We start from the raw sequence: 23,025 nt of genomic DNA on the forward strand, positions 1-23,025 counted from the left end.
AACTATGTGTCTTATGAAGTACCCTCGGAAACTATGTATCTTTCACGTTGGTTAATTTTTAAATTGTATTCAGCTAAGGAAGACTTCTTGGAGGAAAATATTTTGTATGAATCTCTTTATCAAAACTTGAAAATAATAAAACATTCTGAATGTAAAATAGACTTTTAAAACACTGTAATAACAATGAGTTAAAGTGAAAAATACATTAAAAAAAAAAGCTATACCACTTATCCAGTGTAGAAATTGTCATTTATAAGAGAGTTTAATACAAGCGTGACAACACATTTTTAGTGTGTGACAGTTAAGTATTATTACCTAACACCAGGGAATACACCTTTATTTGTTGGAAGGAGACTGCTTAATATTCTTTTGTATCTGTTTCACGAGTTTTTCCCAGGTCTAATTCATTTATATGAGTTGTTTTTATATTACTACCATTGTCATCAATTTTACTTTAATATTCATGAGTCTATTCAACTTTGTGCAATCCTCAGCTTTTATTTCTTGGGACTCCTTTCTCAGTTCTAATTTCAAAAAGATCTTCAGCTAAAATGCATTTTGAATTATTAGCCAATCTATTATCTCTATCACTTTCAACTTGTTCATTCTTTTCTTCATTTGTATCTTCAGGATCATAAAGTTCAGGTGTAAAATAGATAGATTCATCCTCTGCTTCTGTGTCAGAAGCTCTATTTGAAGTAGAAAGTTTAGCTTCTTTACTAACTAGAGACAATTCAATGTCCGGACCCAGGGTTTCTTCATAGAACAGCTGTTTGGAATAATTTTCTTTAAGAAGAGTAGCATCAATCTTTATTGGTGAAATAACGATTTCTGACTGAGGGCATGGTTCAACTGCCCTCAATGATGTGTCTACCGTCAGAGATGAGGACTCACATTTATCAGTGAGTGGTAAGACTGTTTTGCATCCTTTTTCTGTTTCGAAAGGGGAAGCGCTAGAGGCACAGTCCTCTGGTGACCTGGATTTAGGTGTTGCAGTCAGAATTTCATCAGTAATATAATGTCCCAAAGAATTAAAGCTAGACCAATTAACTCTCTTTGTCTGTTTGTTGAAGGTTGGGCTTGTCGATCTGGAAATCACAATTCTTTCTGCTTTCATTGTCTGGGCAGACTCTTCCAATAATATAGGATCATCTATAAATACAAAAATTTAAGAATGTTAATTTCCCATTCCTAACTAATATAATAATTGTCACATTAAAGTAATTTCTGTTAAAAATAATGAAGTAACTGTAGGGATCATAATTGAGAGCCCACAACCAACAGTAGCAGGACTTCATCTTAGAACATAAAGCACAAAATGTGAACTCTTAAAGGAATCCTAGGTCCCCAGTGATTCTGAGCCCAAGTTATAATGCTGTCTAGTAAACTATCAAATTCCACACCAGGGACTTTAGGAGTGAATGAGAAAAGGAGGGGTAAAAAAGGAATAGAAAGAGGGCTGAGTAATGGAGGAAGTATACTGTAAAAATTTGCCTTGAAAATCCACTAACCAATGATAGGGAAAAACTGACCCTAGATTAATTCCCTAAAGGAAACTGGCAACCACAAGGACTAAATTATTTGATTTAAAGTTATAAAACTGGTTAGTAATCAGACCCAACTAGAACTCAGGTTTCCTGATTACTAGTCAATGTCTTTGTATTTACTATGACATTTATTAAAAAACAACAACAAAAAAACCCACCAGATACTATGAAGTAAATATTTAATACTTGATATATTAAGTTATCATATATTAGTTAAAATAATTAAAATGGTATCCAATGATATAGACCACAGTTTGGCAAATATTTTTCTACACCTGGCCAGACAGTAAATATATTTCAGGCTTTGTGGATCATATTGTATCTGCTGCAACTATAGGCATACCTCCTTTTATTGCACTTTGCTTTACTGCACATTGCAGGTACTGTGTTTTTTACAAATTCAAAGTTTGTGGCAACCTTGCATCGAGCAAGTCTGTAAGTAACATTTTTCCAACAGCATTTGCTTACTTCGTGTCTATGTGTCACATTTTAGTTATGCTCATCTGTGACCAGTGATCTTTGATGTCACTATTGTAATTGTTTTGGGGCACTATAAACCATACCATATAAGATGGTGAACTTAATAGACAAATGTGTGTGTTCTGACTGCTCCCCTGACCAGCTGTTTGCTCATCTCTTTCCCTTTCTTCAGGCCTTCCTATTCTTTAAGACACGACAATATTGAAATTAGGTCAATTAATAATCCTACAATGACCTCTAAGTGCCAAGAGTTACATGTCTCTCTTTATTTACTTTTGTCTCTTTAAGTCAAAAGCTAGAAATGATATGCTTAGTGAGGAAGACATATTGAAAACCAAGATAAATCAAGGAGCAATTTTGACTTTCAACTCTTTTTAAGAGACATTTTTGTAAGGCAATAGCTGCCACAGATAGTGATTCCTTTGATGGATCTGGGAAAAATAAATTGAAAACCTTCTGGAAAGAATTCACCATTCTAAATGCCATTAAGAACATTCATGATTCGAGCGGCCTCTGGGAGCAGACTTCAGAAGACCCCGCCTCGGACCAGGCCTTTCTGTGCAGAAGTGGTGGCACCGAGAGCCTCTATTTTACAGAGGCTTACTCTGACACATGGGGCTCCACAGTTGGACTTGTTGCCAGGGAAGGCAATGTTAAAGTCTTAAGAAAACTGCTCAAAAAGGGACATAATGTTGATGTTGCTGATAACAGGGGATGGATGCAGATTTACTAAGCAGCTTATCACAACTCTGTAGAATGTTTACAGATGTTAATTCTTGCAGATTTATCTGAAAACTACATTAAGATAAAGACAGTTCAGGGCTTCTGTGAATTACGTCTTGCTGCAAGTCAAGGACATTGGAAGACCTACACTCTTTTAGAACCTGGGGCAGATGCTAATGCCACTACTTCAGAGAAAACCACACCACTGTTTTTAGATGTTGAAAATGGACAGATAGATATGTTAAAGCTGTTGCTTTGACATGGAGCAAATGTTAACGGGTCCCATTCTGGGTGTGGATGCAACGCTTTGCATCAGGCTACTTTTCAGGAAATGCTAAGATCATAAAATTGCTTTTTTAAGAAAGGAGCACAAGCAATGCCAGGATGACTTTGGAATCACACTTTTATTTGTGGCTGCTTGGCACGGCAAGCTGGAAAGCTTAAACATACTTATTTCATCAGGTGCAAAAGTCAACTGTCAAACACTGGATGAAGTTACTCCCTCATTCATTGCTGCTCAGGAGGGCCACACATAATGTGTAGAGCTTTTGCTGTTCAGTGGGCCAGATCCTGATCTTTACTGTAATGAGGTCTATTGGCAGTTACCTATTCATGCAGTTGCATGAATGGTCCATATTGGACCATTAATGGACTTGTTAATACCACTTACCAACTGGGTTTGTGACATGGGCCAGACAAAGTGAGCCCCGTTTACTCTGCAGTGTTCGGAGGGCATGAAGAGTGCCTAGAAATGTTACTCCAGCATGACTACAGACAAAATGTCTAGATGTGCCACATCTTTGCATTTAGTTCTCCCATGTGTATGGCTTTCCAAAAGGACTGTGAGTTTTTGGAATAGTGAATATTCTTTTGAAATATGGAGCCCAACTAAATGAACTTCATTTGGCATACTGCCTAAAGTATGAGAAATTTTCAGTATTTCGCTACTTTTTGAAGAAAGGTTGTCTATTGGCATTGTGGAACCATATTTCTGAATCTATAAATCATGCAATTAAAGCATAGACAAAATATAAGGAATGGCTACCATCTCTCCTGCTTGCTGGATTTCACCCACTGAATCTACTCTGCAATTCTTGGATTGACTCAGTCAGTGATGACACCCTTATCTTCACTTTGGAGTTTACTAATTGGAGGAGGCTTCTTCCAGCTGTTGAAAAGATGCTCTCTGCTCGTGTCTCAAACTCCTCTTGGGCTCTGCAAGCAGCATATTGCCTCTGTTCTGTCCCTCACCCACCTTTGTTGTTTAGAAATTCGTTCAGTCCAGTCTCAAACCAGAACACCTATGATCCGACAGTTTTATCTGTCAGTTGCCACTTCCCAGATTTGCTCTATGCAAAGGTTCTGAGAATGAATGAAGTTCCAGAACTGGCAGTTATTTAAGATGGAGAAATCAGGGAAACTACTTAATGCAGCTCATGTCTCACTCTGAAAACGACCAAAACAAAGAGCCATGCGGTACAAATTCTTCATGATTTTATGGTCATAAATGATGATTTTTGTTTGTGTGGTCAGTTAGGTTTTTGGGGGGGAGGCAGTAGTTTATTGCAAATGTTTACAATTGTGCTTCCTGGTAAAAAAAATACCGTAAACCTGACTTATGTTACATTAGTGCAAATTTATCACCAACATATTTTATGTTGTAAATTCATTTACCTAACCATTTTCTGCATTATTTTGTTAATGAACTATGATGCTGCTTCTAGTGCTGAAAATGGCACATTTCCACTTATGAGTCTGTTTACCTAGGGCTAGGAGCTTAGAATGGAATGTATAAAACTTTCCTGGAAATGTACACACAATGGGGTTGAATCTATTATTATTATTATTATTATTATTATTATTATTAATTGGAGGTTGACTCTCTCTTATATTTATAAGTAAGTCCATTCTCATCTCTTAATTCAGTCAGTTTTATGAAGAATTGCTATTCATTGGTAAACTCAGGGGAGAATTTTTTTTTAAGAATACAGAAAATGAATAACTTTTCTGTTGATCCCCCCTGTCCCCCAAATTTCTTAATGCTCTCTTTGGCTAAAAGAAACTCCCATTTCTGCAAAGGCAAGAACAGATATAAACTCAAACATAGGCTAAGTTGAAAAAAATTAGGTCAATATTGAAATAAATGAGCATATTACCACACTTAGAGTACTAATCAGGACACTGAGAGGGGCATTTCTGTGGCACTATCTTTAAAGAAAGAAAGCTATGTATTTCTGAGTCACATAGTATCAAATAAAACATTCAAGCTCCATTCAGCCTCCAGATCCGAGGGTAGCTTTGATCCTATGAAGCAATGATTGCTACTTTTATTAATATTATAGTGTTTTTCCTTTTTATCAAATAGTCCTTGATCCTATGAAATTTAGACCTCAGAAACCTAGGGTAATGAGCTACGACCTCATTGGTAGTGCTCAATATGAATCTACAGTCAGAGAAGACTAAACACTGGATCAGGTGAGCTATGGTAAGATGCTGTCAGGACCAACCTTGAAAGAAAGTTTATGAAATCATTACTGTCACGACAGACAACTAGAAATTGGGCCTAGAGGAGGGAAAATCTTTTGTCCTACTGGGATCCTGTGGCTTGAAATAGATGGGAGTGTGTCAGCCAAGTCCGTCTCTGATAGGCCTTTGCTATTTGCTAAATAGCAAGGATGAAGTCAGACCAAATGATGGAAACATTGTTAAGATCCAGAGAGATGACTGAACTCGGTGCAGATTAGAGCTATAGTTGTTGCCTGTGGGTGGAGATAAGAGTTAGAATGTGGGTATACAGGTAGAAATAAGTGTAGATATGGAAAACCAGGTGGAAATTCTGATAATAAATAAATTCCAAGAATGTATGTACTATGTAATAATTTTTAAATGTTGTTATAATCTTTATTTTTCCAAACCCTAAGTCTCTGGTTTTTCACATAACTGGTTTATTATTGGGGCCAAATACACATAGAATATTTACATTTGAGGGTGAATCTTCTCATGTATTTTTGTTTATGTTCAAATATGTAATAAAAATTAAACTATCAAAAAAATTCATGATTCATGGGAAGAAGTTAAAATATCAACATTAACAGGAATTTGGGAGGAGTTGATTCCAATCCTCATGGATGACTTTGAGGAATTCAAGACTTTAGTGGAGATGTGGTGGAAATAGCGAGAGCACTAGAATTAAAAGTGAAGCCTGAAAATGTGATTGAATTGCTGCCATCTCATAAGAAAATTTCAATGGAAGAGGAACTACTTCCTATGTATCAGCAAAGAAAGTGGTTTCTTGAGATGAAATCTACTCCTAGTCAAGATGCTGTGAAAATTGTTGAAATTACTACAAAAAATTTAAGATATTATATAAACTTAATAAAGTAGCAGCAAAGTTTGAGAGGACTGACTCCAATTTTGAAAGAAGTTCTAATTTGGGTAAAATACTATCAAAAAGCATTGTATGCTATAGAGAAGTCATTTGTGAAAGAAGAGTCAATTGATGTGGCAAACTTCATAGTGGTCTTATTTTAAAAATTGCTGCATCCACCCCAGCCTTCAGCAACCAGCACCCTGATCAGTTAGCAGCCATAGACACTGAAGCACGAGCCTCCACCAGTAAAAAGATTATGGCTTGTTGAAAGCTCAATTGATGGTTAGCATTTTTTAGCAATAAAGTTTTTTTAATTAAGGTATATACATTATTTTTAAGACATAATGTTATTACACATTTGAGACTATAGTATTAGTACAATGTAAACATAACTTTTATACGCACTACAAAACCAAAAAATTCATCTGAATTGTTTTATTGTGATACTCACTTTATTGTGGTGGTCTGGAACCAAACCCGCAACATCTCCAAGGTATGTAAGTACTCAATTGTGCTGGTCTAGTGCAAAATACACTATGACTAAACTCTGCTGTTGTGTACCACACATAACTGAATGCTCTACGGACTGAGCTAGCCGGGCAGTTCATACATAACTGAATGGATGTGACTCTGTACCATTAAACATGATATACAAAAACAGAAGGCCAAATTGGTCCATAAGCCATAGTTTGCCAATCCCTGACACAGACTATTATATTCTAATATATTTTAAAATGTTATCTTTTATTACTCTCACTTCCCTAAACTAATAAATTCATGTAAGAGGAGTTATCTATACATTAGACCAATTTTTAATATAGCCTTTAGGAAAACATCTAATATATTTTAAAATGTTATCTTTTATTACTCTCACTTCCCTAAACTAATAAATTCATGTAAGAGAAGTTATCTATACATTAGACCAATTTTTAATATAGCCTTTAGGAAAACATCTGCCATTTGTACAGTATTACCATGCTGTGATATTTATCATCTTATTAGATCTTTGCATCCCAAGCTAAGGGATAGCTATGAAGAGATTCCTTTTTTGTTTTTTTTTGAAAGTTTATTTAGTTATCTTGAGAGAGGGAGAGGGAGAGGGAGAGAGGGGGAGAGGGAGAGGGGGGAGAGGGAGAGAGGGGGAGAGGGAGAGGGAGAGGGAGAGAGAGAGAGAGAGAGAGAAGGAGGGACAGAGAGGGGGAGAGAATCCCAAGCAGGCTCAGCTGACAGTGCAGAGCCAGACATGGGGCTTGATCCTGCGACCCTGAGATCATGACCTGAGCTGAAATCAAGAGTCGAATGCTTACCCAGCTCAGCCACCCTGGTTTCCCAGAGATTCCTTTTTCTATTAAGACTCAAAAAAGTTACGTGACTTGCTCATGGTCACAAAGTTAGGTAATGACAAAGTTTTGAGTAGAAAACCAGAAAATATGCTCAGGTCTCTTGACAAAAGTTTGTTCTCATTCCAATACACCATACTATTTCATTACTTTATGATAATGCCTCCTATTACAAGCCAACATATTTAAGGAAATTAATCTATAGCAAAATATATATTATTTCACTTGATATAATGAAAGAATTCTCTATCAAATGTAAATAGGCAAAACTTTTCAAACCTTGGTCCTTTCGGGAGATGATGTCTCCTGGTAGAGATGGACTTGTGGTTATTTTAGGACAGTGTAGTTCTTGGACACACATTTTTGCTTCACCTTCCCTAGGATTTTCTGGTGGTAGATGGCTTGCTGCTTCTGATAAGTAAGTTAAGGTGTTGTCCTTCAAACCGGCCACTTCAAGTGTAGACCCACTGTCCTGTATAAACTTTCTGTCCTCTTTGGATACATCAATGACTTTCTGGTGCTTTTTGGAAAATTCAGCCAAGGACTCCATTGCACTTTCAAAGGTTGAATGGTACTGAACCTGCTGCCGTATCCATTTAGAAAGTCCTAAGGAAAAAGTAAACCCAGGGAAGAAACTTTGGTTATTTAAGTTTCTTAAGACATTATGTATTAAGAAAAGCCTTAGATAATTTTTCTAATGAAGTAATCTATATGAATTTAGGGTATATAGAATGATTCTCTACACTAAAAACTATAGAAAAAACTATAGAAAGTTTATGAAAGAAATTGAAAAAGACACAAAAAAAATGGGAAAACATCCCATGCTAATGGATTAAGCTCTTAATTGTTCTTCTGAACAAATATTGTTAAAATATCTATACTATCCAAAGCAATCTATGCATTCAATGCAATCCTTATCAAAATAACACCAGCATTCTTCACAGAGCTAGAACAAACAATCCTAAAATTTGTATGGAGCCAGAAAAGACTGAATAGCCAAAGCCACGTTGAAAAAGAAAACCAAATCTGGAGGCATCATAATTCTGGATTAAAAAGCTGTAATCATCAAGACAGCATGGTACTGGCACAAAAACAGACATACAGGTCGATGGAACAGAACAGAGAACCAGAAAAGGACCCACAAATGTATGGCCAACTAATCTTTGACAAAGGAGGAAAGAATATTCAATGGAAAAAAGACAGTATCTTCAGCAAATGGTGCTCAGAAAACTGGGCAGTGACATGTGGGAGAATGAACCTGGACCACTTTTTTACACCATGCTCAAAAATAAACTCAAAATGGGGGCACCTGGGTGGCTCAGTCAGCAGAGCGTCTGACTTCAGTCCAGGTCATGATCTCGCAGTCTGTGAGTCTGAGCCCGTCGGGCTCTGTGCTGACAGCTTGGAGCCTGGAGCTTGTTTTGGATTCTGTGTCTCCCTCTGTCTCTGTCCCTTCCCCACTTGTGCTCTCTCTCTGTCTCAAAAATAAATAAACATTAAAAAAATTTTCAACATAAACTCAAAATAGATGAAAGACCTAAATGTAAGACAAGAAACCATTAAAATCCTAGGGGAGAAAACAGGCAACAACTTCTTTGACTTCGGCTGCAGCAATTTCTTACTAGACATGTCTCTGGAGGCAAGGGAAACACGAACTATTGGGACCTCATCAAGATAAAAAGCTTCTGCACAGCAAAGGAAACAATCAACAAAACTAAAAGGCAACCAATGGAATGGGAGAAGATATTTGCAAATAACAAATCGGATGAAGGGTTAGTATCCAAAGTCTATCTATAAAGAACGTATCAAACTCAACACCCAAAAAACAAATAAGTCAGTGAAGAAATGGGCAAAATGAACAGATACTTTTCCAAAGAAGACATCCAGATGGCTAGCAGACACATAAATAGATGCTCAACATCACACATCATGAGGGAAATACAAATCAAAACCATGATGAGATACCACCTTACACCTGTCAGGATGGCGAAAATTAAAAACTCAGGAACCAACAGATGTTGGTTAGAATGTGGAGAAAGGGGAATCCTTTTTGTACTGTTGGTGAGAATGCATACTGGTGCAGCCACTCTGGAAAAAAGTATGGAGGTTCCTCCAAAAATTAAAAATAGAGCTACCTTACCACCCAGCAATTTCACTACTAGGTATTTATACAAAGGATCCAAAAATGCTGATTTGAAGGAGCACATGCCCCCCCCCAATGTTTATAGCAGCACTATCAACAAGAGCCAAATTATGGAAAGAGCCCAAATGTCCATTGACTAATGATGAATGGATAAAGAAGATGTGGTATATATATACAATGGCGATCAAAAAGAATGAAATCTTGCCATGTGAAACAGGTGGATGGAATTAGAATGTATTATGCTAAGAGATGTCAGTCAGAGAAAGACAAATACCGTATGATTTCACTCGTATGTGGAATTTAAGAAAAAAAGATGAACATAGGGGAAGGGAAAGAAAAGATAAAAAGAGGGAGGCAAACCATAAGAGGTTCTTTTTTGTTGTTGTTGTTTTTTAAGTTTATGTATTTACGTTGAGAGAGAGAGAGAGAGAGAGAGAGAGCGAGCAGGAGAGGGGCAGAGAGAGGAGACAGAACCCCAAGCAGGCTCCACACTGTCAGTGCAGAGCCTATGTGGGGTTTGAACCCATGACCCATGAGATCATGACCTGAGCCGAAATCAAGAGTTGAATGCTTAACCTACTGAGCCACCCACGCACCCCTAAGAGACTCTAAATACAGAGAACTAAGGGTTGCTGGAGGGGAGGTGGGTAGGGGGCTGGGCTAAATGGGTGATGGGTACTAAGGACAGCACTTGTTGACATGAGCACTGGGTGTTACATGTAAGTGAAGAATCACTTAATTCTACTTCTGAACCCATTATTACACTATATGTTAACTAACTTGGATTTAAGCAGGAAAAAAAAAAAAGATTCTCAATATTTTTCCTGCCTAAAAATCTTCACATGTACACTATGCTTAGTATTGCTCATGTATCAGTACCATTTTTCTTTACATGCAGTGATTGTCAACTGAAGGGAGGGAAGAGGGAGTGGGAGTAGAGTGGAATGGGAGAAATGTATTATTTGTCAGTTTAGAATAACTGGGGAAATAAGGCAAATTTAATTTCATCATAATTCCCCACAAATATTGCCTACGCTTTAATTTTAGAGAAACTAGAAGTTGTAAACAACACGATCTTCCATTCCAACTTTCTAACTTTGACTCCCTTCACAAAAAATAAATGCAAGATTCCAGTCTCATAGGTTTTTTTGTTCCTCTTCTCCCCCAATTCCAAATGTGTCTTAAACTATCCTGGAAATGAAAGGAATAACAATGTTACCATGGACAAATCATGTCCTATTTGAATATTTATGATATATTTTTTAATATATAAACAATTAAGTTGTAAGGGACATGATTTGACCTATGACATGTGAAACTGTAAAACCTTGAACCATATTAAAAGTATACGTGTTTTGTAGTATGACTTATTTCAGAATGAAATTCAAAATCAGATATTCACTTTTAGAAAATAAATATTCTCTGCTGGTGTTACTATCATCATCTTCTGGAGTAATTTAAAAAGTCACTATGGTATTTTAAGTTAAAAGAAAAATAAGGCAGGGCTTCAAACAACTTGAACTCCTATACAATCATTTACATACATTCCTTTAGTTTTTTTTTTTATGGGAGTTTTTCTGTATTTAATGCAAAATGAATTGAGTTCTGTAGTTAATGCAAATTCACTTCAAATAAAAATTAGCCATCAAAAGGAATTTGTACATTGTTGAGCTAGTATTATCTAGATAGGAAGATTTCACACTTTTATGAGTCTCAGAGAAAAGAAATAAAAACCATACAGAAATAATGTAAAATTCTTAATTTAAAAAATCTGTTGGCAGTGCCTAGCTGGCTCAGTAGGTGGAACATGTGATTCTTGATCTTGGTGTTGTAAGTTCGAGCCCCACATTGGGTATAGAGACCTACTTAAAAAATAAAATCTTTAGGGGCACCTGGGTGGCTCAGTTGTCAAGAGTTAGGCTCAGGTTGTTGTCTCATGGTTCTTGAGTGTGAGCCCTACATTGGGCTCTCTGCTATCAGTGCAGAACCTGCTCGGATCCTGTCTCCTTCTCTCTGTCCTCCTACTAGTGTGTGCTCTGTCTCTCTCTCAAATCAAATCAAATCAAACCAAATCAAATCAAATCAAATCTTTAGGGGCATGTGGGTGGCTCAGTCAGTTAAGCATCTGACTCTTGATTTTGATTTTGGCTCAGGTCATGATCTCACTGTCGTGAGATCAAACCCTGCACTGGGCTCTGTGCTGAGCATGGGGCCAGCTTGAGATTCTCTGTCTCACCCTCTGCTCCTCTTCCCCACTTACGCCCTCTCTCTAAAATAAAATCAAAAAAAATTTTTTTAAATATATAATTCATTTTCCAGTTAGCTTGGAATACTACTCGGCAAGGACAAAGAACGAAATCTTGCCATTTGCAACAATGTGGATGGAACTGGAGGGTATTATGCTAAGTGAAATAAGTCAGTCAGAGAAAGACAGATATCGTATGTTTTCACTCATATGAGGAATTTGAGAAACTTAACAGAAGTTAAGTTTCCATCTCTTTCCATGCAGGAAGAGAAGAAAAAAAAAGTTACAAACTGAGAGGGAGTCAAACCACAAAAAACATTTTTTTAAATAAATAAATCTTTTAAAAATTCAACAAGTCTGAACTATAAGGTAAGAAGTACTAGATGTTCAAATAAGAAAAACTTTTCAGATTTTGCATTTTTTAACTGAAGTTAAGAAAAACATTTGACAAGAAGACCATTTAATTTTTTAACTTTTTAAAGATTTTATTTTTAAATAATCTCTACATCCAATGTGGAGCTTGAACTTATAACCCCAAGATCAACCCTGAACCAGCCAGGTGCCCGTAGAAGAATATTTTAAAGAAGGATTTCCCTTAAAGTTCTTTATTTTGTTTGGTTGGGAAAAATAATTATACTGATTAAACATCAAACTTTTCTAAAACTGAAAATTTTTAGTATTATACTCGCCTCTTTCACGTGTGGAACTTTTTGTAATCAAAGAAAGCCTTTTCAGTGCAAAATGTCAGTTTGCTTTTGAAAACTCAAAGAATCTGAGCTCCACCTGCTGACTAAACATAAGCACTTAACATTTTGCTTTTAGTTATGTCTGGCCCTAAGTGCAATGGGTTGCTTTACATGGAAAGAGCAGAAAAGACTAATAAAGCAGCACTTGCTGCTTTAATCCAGGTGTATACATTTTAATGCCAAACCAAATACTAGGCTCTGAAATAGAAAAAGTAGAGTCCATACCCATAGGTAGTTTATCTGAAACAAATTTAAAATTTTGCATCTCTTTTTATCATTGTCGTATGAACTTTTTAGCTGTGAAGATAATAAAAATGCAAGTATTTCCAAACTAAATACTATAGGCACATAATATTTGTTCATCTGAGTGGGGAGAAATGGCCATTCACTATATCTTGAGGCCTACAGTGGAGCTTTTTCCTTTTAGAAAATACTAGCTCTAACACGAACTCTGTAACAGCTGAAGCATTTCTAAACAAACAAAAAGCAATCAACAATCTTCAATATAATCAAGAATGAAAGAATAAAGAATCCTAAGCAGCCAAAGGAGATGTGCTTACATGTAAAAACTTATTTTTTGGAAAATTCATTTCTGTGAATAGCCTTTTCCCTGATAATGATAAATAAATAATTACTGTTACTGAATTAAATCCAACATTCTACAAAATTGAAGGATACTAACTGATTAATACTATGTTAGTTAGTAACTAGATTCTCCTCTATAAAGATTTTTTTGTAAACACACAAGCATTAAAAGGCTAGATTTCCTGTCAATATGAATTTTTCCATACTTGATTAAAAATCTGTCCCTCCCCAATTTTTAAAAAATTTATTCAATTATTTTGGGGCACCTGGGTGGCTCAGTGGGTTAGGTGTCTGACTTCAGCTCAGGTCATGATCTCACGGCTCATGAGTTCTAGCCCTGCGTCAGGCTCTGTGCTGACAGCTCAGAGGCTGGAGCCTGCTTCCGATTCTGTGTCTCCCTCTCTCTCTGACCCTTTCCCGCTTGCACACTGTCTCTCTCTTAAAAATAAACATTAAAGGGGCGCCTGGGTGGCGCAGTCGGTTAAGCGTCCGACTTCAGCCAGGTCACGATCTCGCAGTCCGTGAGTTCGAGCCCCGCGTCGGGCTCTGGGCTGATGGCTCAGAGCCTGGAGCCTGTTTCCCATTCTGTGTCTCCCTCTCTCTCTGCCCCTCCCCCGTTCATGCTCTGTCTCTCTCTGTCCCAAAAATAAATAAACGTTGAAAAAAAAAAATAAACATTAAAAAAATTTTTTAATAAAAAACTAAAAAATAATTTATTCAATTTTTAATTCAAACGCTTTGGGATGCAGCGAAGGCAGTCCTGAGGGGAAAATACATTGCAATCCAGGCCTATCTCAAGAAACAAGAAAAATCCCAAATATAAAATCTAACAGCACACCTAAAGGAAACAGAAGCAGAACAGCAAAGACACCCCAAACCCAGCAGAAGAAGAGAAATAATAAAGATCAGAGCAGAAATAAACAATACAGAATCTAAAAAAACTGTAGAGTAGATCAATGAAACCAAGAGTTGGTTTTTTGAAAAAATAAACAAAACTGATAAACCTCTAGCAGGCTTCTCAATAAGAAAAGGGAGAGGAACCAAATAGCTAAAATCATGAATAAAAATGGAATTATTACAACCAATCCCTCAGAAATACAAGCAATTATCAGGGAATACTATGAAAACTTATACGCCAACAAACTGGACAACCTGGAAGAAATGGACAAATTCCTAACCACACACACACTTCCAAAACTCAAACAGGAAGAAATAGAAACTTTGAACAGACCCATAACCAGCAAGAAATTGAATCAGTTAACAAAAATCTCCCAACAAATAAGAGTCCAGGACCAGATGGCTTCCCTGGAGAATTCTACCAGACATTTAAAGCAGAGATAATACCTATCCTTCTCAAACTGTTCCAAAAAATAGAAAGGGAAGGAAAACTTCCAGACTCATTCTATGAAGCCAGCATTGTTTTGACTCCCAAACCAGACAGAGACCCAGCAAAAAAAGAGAACTACAGGCCAACATCCCTGATGAATATGGATGCAAAAATTCTCAACAAGATACCAGCAAATCGAATTCAACACCATGTAAAAAGAATTATTCACCGATCAAGTGGGATTCATTCCTGGGCTGCAGCACTGGTTCAACATTCGCAAATCAATCAATGTGATACATCACATTAACAAAAGAAACGGTAAGAACCATATCATCCTGTCCATCGATGCAGAAAAAGCATTTGACAAAATTCAGCATCCTTTCTTAATAAAAACCCTCGAGAAAGTCAGGATAGAAGGAAAATACTTAAACATCATAAAAACCATTTATGAAGAGACCACAACTAATATCATCCTCAGTGGGGAAAAACTGAGAGCTTTCCCCGAGATCAGGAACATGACAGGGATGTCCACTCTCACCGCTGTTGTTCACATAGTGTTGGAAGTGCTAGCATCAGCAATCAGACAACAAAAGGAAATCAAAGGCATCAAAATTGGCAAAGATGAAGTCAAGCTTTCACTTTTTGCAGATGACATGATATTATACATGGAAAAGCCGAGAGACTCCACCAAAAGTCTGCTAGAACTAATACATGAATTCAGCAAACTCACAGGATACAAAGAAATGTACAGAAATCAGTTGCATTCTTATACATCAATAATGAAGCAACAGAAAGACAAATAAAGAAACTGATCCCATTCACAATTGCACCAAGAATCATAAAATAACTAGGAATAAACCTAACCAAAGATGTGAAAGATCTATATGCTGAAAACTATAGAAAGCTTATGAAGGAAACTGAAGAAGATACAAAGAAATGGAAACACATTCCATGCTCATGGATTGGAAGAATAAACATTGTTAAAATGTCAATACTACCCAAAGCAATCTCCACATTCAATGCAATCCCAGTTAAAATTGCACCAGCATTCTTCTTGAAGCTAGAACAAGCAATCCTAAAATTTGTATGGAACCACAAAAGACCCTGAATAGTCAAAGTAATACTGAAGAAGACCAAAGCGGGAGGCATCACAATCCCAGACTTTAGCCTCTACTACAAAGCTGTCATCATCAAGACAGCATGGTATTGGCACAAAAACAGACACATAGACCAATGGAATATAATAGAGACTCCAGAATTGGACCCACAAAAGTATGGACAACTAATCTTTGACAAAGCAGGAAAGAATTTCCAATGAAAAAAAAAAGACAGTCTCTTTAACAAATGGTGCTGGGAAGACTGGACAGCAACATGCAGAAGAATGAAATTAGACTACTTTTTTACACCATTCACAAAAATAAACTCAAAATGGATGAAGGACCTGAATGTGAGAAAGGAAACCATCAAAACCCTAGAGGAAAGGGTCACCCGGGTGGCTCAGTCGGTTGAGCATCCAACTTCGGCTCAGGTCATGATCTCACAGTTTGTGGGTTCAAGCTCCACATCAGGCTCTGTGCTGACAGCTTGCTCAGAGCCTGCAACCTGCTTCAGATTCTGTGTCTCCCTCTCCCTCTCTCTCTCTGCCGCCCCCCAGTCATGCTCTGACTCTGAAAAATAAATAAATGTTAAAAAAAAAAATTTAAAAAAAACCCTAGAGGAGAAAGCAGGAAAAAACCTCTCTGACCTCAGCCGCAGCAATTTCTTACTTGACACATCTCCAAAGACAAGGGAATTAAAAGCAAAAATGAACTATTGGGACCTCATCAAGATAAAAAGCTTCTGCGCTGTGAAGGAAACAATCAACAAAACTAAAAGGCAACCAACGGAATGGGAAAAGATATTTGCAAATGACATATCGGACAAAGGGCTAGTATCCAAAATCTATAAAGAACTCACCAAACTCCACACCCAAAATACAAATAACCCAGTGAAGAAATGGGCAGAAGACATGAATAGACACTTCTCTAAAGAAGACATCCAGATGGCCAACAGGCACATGAAAAGATGCTCAACATCACTCCTCATCAGGGAAATACAAATCAAAACCATACTGAGATATCACCTCATGCCAGTCAGAGTGGCTAAAACAAACAAATCAGGAGACTATAGATGCTGGAGAGGATGTGGAGAAACGGGAACCCTCTTGCACTGTTGGTGGGAATGCAAACTGGTGCAGTCGCTCTGGAAAAGTGTGGAGGTTCCTCAAAAAATTAAAAATAGATCTACCCTATGACTCAGTAATAGCACTGTTAGGAATTTACCCAAGAGATACAGGAGTGCTGATGCATAGGGGCGCTTGTACCCCAATGTTTATAGCAGCACTTTCAACAATAGCCAAATTGTGGAAAGAGCCTAAATGTCCATCAACTGATGAGTGGATAAAGAAGTTGTGGTTTATATACATAATGGAATACTACGTGGCAATGAGAAAGAATGAAATATGGCCTTTTGTAGCAACGTGGATGGAACTGGAGAGTGTTTTACTAAGTGAAATAAGTCATACAGAGAAAGACATATACCATATGTTTTCACTCTTATGTGGATCCTGAGAAACTTAACAGAAGACCATGGGGGAGGGGAAGAAAAAAAAAGTTAGAGAGGGAGGAAGCCAAGCCATAAGAGACTCTTGAAAACTGAGAATACACTGAGGGTTGATGGGGGGAAGGGAAAAGTAGGTGATGGGCATTGAGGAGGGCACCTGTTGGGATGAGCACTGGGTGTTGTATGGAAACCAATTTGACAATAAATTTCATATTTAAAAAATAATAAAAAAATAAAAAATCTTTTAATAAAAAGATAATCTATTCGATTATTTTGAGATAGAGAAAGAGAGAGAGTGTGCAAGTGGGAAGGGTTCAGAGAAACAGAGGGTGAAAGAATTCCAATCCCAGTGCAGAGCCCGATGCAGGCTTGAACTCAAGTACCGCAAGATCATGACTGGAGCCAAAGTCGGATGCTTAACCAACTGAGACACCCAGGTACCCCTGTCCAAATTTTTTCTTTAAAACCAGCAGTTATTAGGGGCGCCTGGGTGGTTCAGTTGGTTGAGTGTCTGACTTCGGTTCAGGTCATGATCTCATAAGTTCGTGAGTTTGAGCCCTGCATTGGGCTCTGTACTGACAGCTCGGAGCCTGGAGCCTGCTTCAGATTCTGTGTCTCAGTCTCTCTCTCTCTGCCCCTCCCTGGCTTGTGTGCTCTCTCTCTCTCTCAAAAATAAATAAACATTAAAAAAGAACAACAACCAGTAGTTACTAAATACCAATGACTGTTATTAACTCTTACTCTAAACCCAGCTGAGAATCTTACCAGATATATACCGTGCAGGGTTACTACTAAAGCGATCATCCACAAGAATAAGAGCTCCCCAATCATTTTTGTGTCGAATACACCTATAAAAAAAATAGGGAGAAAAATCAAACAGAAATAACTTTGAAAATAAAAGCCAGACTTCTTGTGAGACAGAAGATTGAGAAAAATCAGTGATGTCAGTAGTATATTCCTCTAAGCCTTATTATGAGCAAGATTATAGAAACAACTCAATACAATGTACCAAAGTAGGTATATTAAAAATCTCCTACTTTTGCCAACTCTTGATAACTTACATCAAAAAATGTTTATATGCATTCTATTTTGAAAGCCAAAAATTTATAGAAAATATTTACAAACCCTTACTTAGCTAAACAAAATTTTTTTTTTTACCTTCAATGTCATTTTAGTTGTAGAATTTATGTAGATAAACTTTGTTCTAGTTTAATGAGTTTTTATCATGAATGAATGTTTAATTTGTAAAACAAACAAACAACAAACTTGGGAAGAACCAATTGATTTGATCATGTAGTTTTTCTCCTTTAAATTGTTAACATGGTAGATCACACAGGCAAAATTTCAAATACAGACCCAGACTTTCATTCCTAAGAAAACCACATGTTGTTATGGTGTATATTATTTTTATAGATTGTTGAATTTGGTTTGCTAAAATATTTTTTAATTTTAAAAATTATTTAAAAAATTTTGAAGTGTGTAATTCAGTGACTTTTAGTACATTTACAAAGTTGTGCAACCTACACCACTATCTATCACACAACATTTTTATCTCACCAAAAAGAAACCCAGTGTCAATCAGTCACTCTCTTTATCCAATTATTCCCCCTATTCCCTGGAAACCACTAACATACTTTCTATCTCTATAATTTGCCTATTTTGAAATTTTCATATAACCGGAATCATGCAACATACAACATGATTCTTTCAGTTAACATGATGTTTTTTCAAGGCTACTTGTTATCACATGTATCAGTACTTTATTCCTCTTTTTAGCTGAATAATATTCCATTGCATTTATCCATTCATAAGTAAATGTGCATCTGGGTTGTTTTCACCTTTTGACTATTATGAATAATGCTGCTATGAACATTTGGGTACAAGTTTTCATATGAATCCAACCAGAAGTGGAATTGCTGGGCTGTACAGTAATTCAATGTTAACTTTTTGAGGAACACTTTTGTCTGAAGCAGTTGCACAATTTTACATTCCTGCCAGCATTGTGTGAGATTTCCAATTTCTCCATATCCTCACCAACACTTGTTATTATCCATCTTCTTCATTAAATGTACTCTAGGAAGTGTGAAGTGGCATTTCACTGTGCTTTTGATTTGCATTTCCCTAGTAACTAGTGATGTTGAACATATTTTCATGTGCATACTGGCTGCTTGTGTATCTCTTTTGGAGAAATGTCTACTAAAAGTATTGGTCCATTTTTAAATCGCATTATTTGTCTTTTCATTGTTGAATTATAAGAGTTCTTTATATATTCTGAACGTTTATTTATTTTTAGGACAGAGAGAGACAGAGCATGAACGGGGGAGGGGCAGAGAGAGAGGGAGGCACAGAATCGGAAACAGGCTCCAGGCTCTGAGCCATCAGCCCAGAGCCTGACGCGGGGCTCGAACTCACGGACCGCGAGATCGTGACCTGGCTGAAGTCGGATGCTTAACCGACTGCGCCACCCAGGCGCCCCTGTATATTCTGGATACTACACCCTTAGACATATGATTTGCAAACATTTTCTCACATGTGTGCGTTCTATTTTTTAGCATTGTTCTTTGAAGAACAAAAGTTTTAACAAAGTTAAACGAAAGTTTGACAAAGCCCAATTTATCTAATTTTTAAAGTTGTTTGTGCTGTTGATGTCATATTTAAGAAACCATTGACTACCAGGGTGCTTGGACGACTCAGGCGGTTAAGTGTCCAACTTCGGCTCAGGTCATGATCTCGAGGTTCTTGAGTTTGAGCCCCACACTGGGATCTGTACTGACAGCTCAGAGCCTGGAGCCTGCTTCAGATTCCATGTCTCCTTCTCTCTCTGCCCCTCCCCCACTCATACTCTTTCTCAAAAATAAAATAAACATTAAAAAAAAAAAGAAAGAAAGAAACCATTTCCTAGGGGCAACTGGGTGGCTTAGTAGGTTGAGCGTCTGACTCTCGGTTTCGACTCAGGTCATGATCTCTCAGTTAGTGAGCCCTGTACTGGGCTCTGCTCTGATAGCACAGAGCCTGCTTGGGATTCTCTCTCCTCTCTCTTTGCCCTTCCCCTGCTCATGCTCTCTCCCTCTCAAAATACACATTAAAAAAAAAAAAAAAAAAAAAGCAAGAAACCATTGCCTAATCCAAGGAGTCTAAGAAGACTTACACCTTGTTAGTCTTTCACCCATCTTGAGTTACCTTTTGTATATGGTGTGGGGGTAGAGGACTAGTTTCATTCTTTTATATGGATATGCAGTTATCCCAGTACCATCTGTTAAAGACTATTCTTTCCCCTATTGGATTGTCTTAGCACTTTTTAGGAGGGGGTGGTGGCTTAAACAACAGGGATTTATTTCTCACAGTTCTTGAGGCTAGGAAGAACAGATAGAGGTGCAAACTGATTTAGTTCCCTGGTGAAGGCTCTCCTCTTGGCTTACAGATGTCAGCCATCTCACTGTGTCCTCACATGGGTGGGGGTGGAGAGAGGGAGAAGAAAAGGAAAGAATCAAGTCCTCTGATGTCTGTTCTTATAAGGGCGCTAATCCCATCATGAGGGCCCTGCCCACAGGACCTCATCTAAACCTAATTACATTCCATAGGCCTCATCTCCAAATAGCATTATGTAGGGGATAAGGGCTTCAACATATGAATTTGAAGGAGGCACAATTCAGTCCATGGAGGTAAGAAAATCATATGATATATGAAAAGATGCTAAGTGCTAGGGAAGAAAAACAAAAAGGGAAAGAGAAGAGGGAATATTGGCAGAGGGTGCTAAATTTTAAATAGGGTGATTTTTGAGCACCTGAGAAAACATTACTTGAACAAAGATTCGTCACAGGGAAGGGAATGAGCTGTGTGTGTATCTGGAAGGGAAGTGTCTAGCAGAGAGAAATGCAAGGGCAAAGTCTCTGCAGCAAGAGCTTACCTGACATGGTCAGGAAACAGCAAGGAGCACAGTATACCTTCTATGATGTACCCTCTTCTCTCCCTTTAGGTGTAGGGTCTTTCTGGGGTATATAGGATGATTTGGTAGTTATCTAGCTGTGTTCATGGGACATGAGGAGCCTAGGGTCCTCCTACTCCACCACCATCTTCCTCTCCCTCTGTCTTGGCATTAATAAGCTCACTGTAAACATGGAGGTTAGTTTCTGGACTTTCAATTCTACCCCCTGTCCTACATGTCTATATTATGCCAGTACAACACAAGTCTCAATTATTGTAGCACTGCAATAAGTTTGAAATCGAGAATGGTCAGTTCTCCAATTTTGTTCTTCTTTTTCAAAATTTTTGTGACTATTCTGGATTTCTTTCAATTTCCATATAAATTTTAAGATCAGCTTCTCAATTTCTGTAAGAAATCCAGCTGGGATTTTGGCTGGGATTGCACTGAATCTCGACAGATCATTCTGGGGGGATGCTGCGATCTTTACAGCAAGTCTTCCAATCCATCATCACAGAATTCTTCCATTTATTTAGAAATTTCTTTCAACTATGTTTTGTAGCTTTCGGTGTACAGGTCTTGCACTTCTTTTGTTACAGTTACTCCTAAGTATCTTTTGACGTTATTGCAAATGAAAAATATTTATTTTTATTGAAGTACATAGTTGACACACAGTGTTACATGAGTTTCAGGTTTACAACATAGTGATCTGACAAGTCTACACATTATACTATGCTTACAACAAATGTAGCTACCATTTGTCACAACACTATTACAGTATGCAAATAGAGTTTATTAATTTCATTTTTGGATTATTCACTCCCATTGTATAACATGATGGATTTTTGTATACTTTTTTTGTATACTTTTGTAACTTACTGAACTTGTTTATTAGCTCTATTAGTTATATTTTATGGATATAAATTTCCATGTAGAATATCATGTCATTTGCAAATTTTAAAATAATTTTACTTCTTTTCCAATCCAAATTAATTTTTCTTCTTTTTTTCTGGCCTAATTGCCCTGTGTAGAACCTCTAATACAATACTAAATATAAGTGGTGAGAGTGGACATCCTTATCCTGTTATCAAACATAGGGGCAAAGTTTCAGTCTTTCTTCTTTTAATGAATGTAATTTATTGTCAAATTGGCTTACATACAACACCCAGTGCTCACCCCAACAAGTGCCCTCCTCAATGCCCATCACCCATTTTCCCTTCTCCCCCAAGCCCCCATCCACCCTGTTTGTTCTCTGTATTTAAGAGTCTCTTGTGGTTTGCCTCCCTCCCTTTCTGTTTGTAACTATTTTTTCTCCCTTCCTTTCCCCCATGGTCTTCTGTTAAATTTCTCAAGATCTACATATGAGTGAAAATGTGTATCTGTCCTTCTCTGTCAGTCTTTTATCATTAAGATGTTAACTACAGGTTTGCCATAGACGCTCTTCTATTTCTGCTTTGAGGGTTTTGTCATGAAAATGTGTTGGATATTGTCAAACGTTTTCCTCATCTTGAGAAGATGTATTTTATTCTACTTAATCTATTACATTGATTGATTTTAGTTGGACCAACAAAATTGGCTGGATGTTGAATCAACCTTGCATTCCCAGGATAAATTCCGCTTGGTCATTGTGTATAATCCTTTTAGTAAGTTGCTGGATTCAGTTTTCTACTTTCTCTGTTGAGGATTTTTGCATCTATACCCATAAAAGATAATGCTGTGTTTTCTTGTGACGTCTTCGGTTTTGGTAACAGGCAATACTGGCCTCATAGACTAAGTTGATATATGTTTGTCCTTCAATTTTTCATAAGAGTTTGTAAAATACTGGTGTTAATTCTTTAAATATTTGCTAGAATTCATCAGTGAAGCTATTTGGTCCTGGGCTTTTCTTTGTGGGAAGTTTTCTGATTACTTACTCTCTCTTTACTTTTACAGACCTATTCATATCTATTTTATCAGTTGCAGTAGCTTATGTTTTCCTATGAATTTGCCCATCCTT

At 37.2% G+C, this 23,025-nt stretch overlaps 1 protein-coding gene across 1 annotated transcript in view; it reads right to left on the reverse strand.

Moving 5' to 3' along the window:
* Nucleotides 1-222: 222 nt before the first annotated feature.
* Nucleotides 223-23,025, reverse strand: part of BRIP1 (BRCA1 interacting helicase 1) — a 204,202-nt gene continuing 181,399 nt past the window's right edge. Inside the window, 5 exon segments of the mRNA XM_047080924.1 lie at nt 223-456; nt 459-508; nt 510-1,152; nt 7,740-8,066; nt 17,873-17,955. Coding sequence (XP_046936880.1) covers nt 359-456; nt 459-508; nt 510-1,152; nt 7,740-8,066; nt 17,873-17,955 — 1,201 coding nt within the window. The 3' untranslated portion in view covers nt 223-358.

This window comes from Lynx rufus, unplaced genomic scaffold (genome assembly GCF_022079265.1).
Source record: "Lynx rufus isolate CCGP_SWC_20201006 ecotype Redwood Valley unplaced genomic scaffold, mLynRuf1.p SCAF_18, whole genome shotgun sequence".
In the NCBI taxonomy this organism is placed as follows: domain Eukaryota; kingdom Metazoa; phylum Chordata; class Mammalia; order Carnivora; family Felidae; genus Lynx; species Lynx rufus.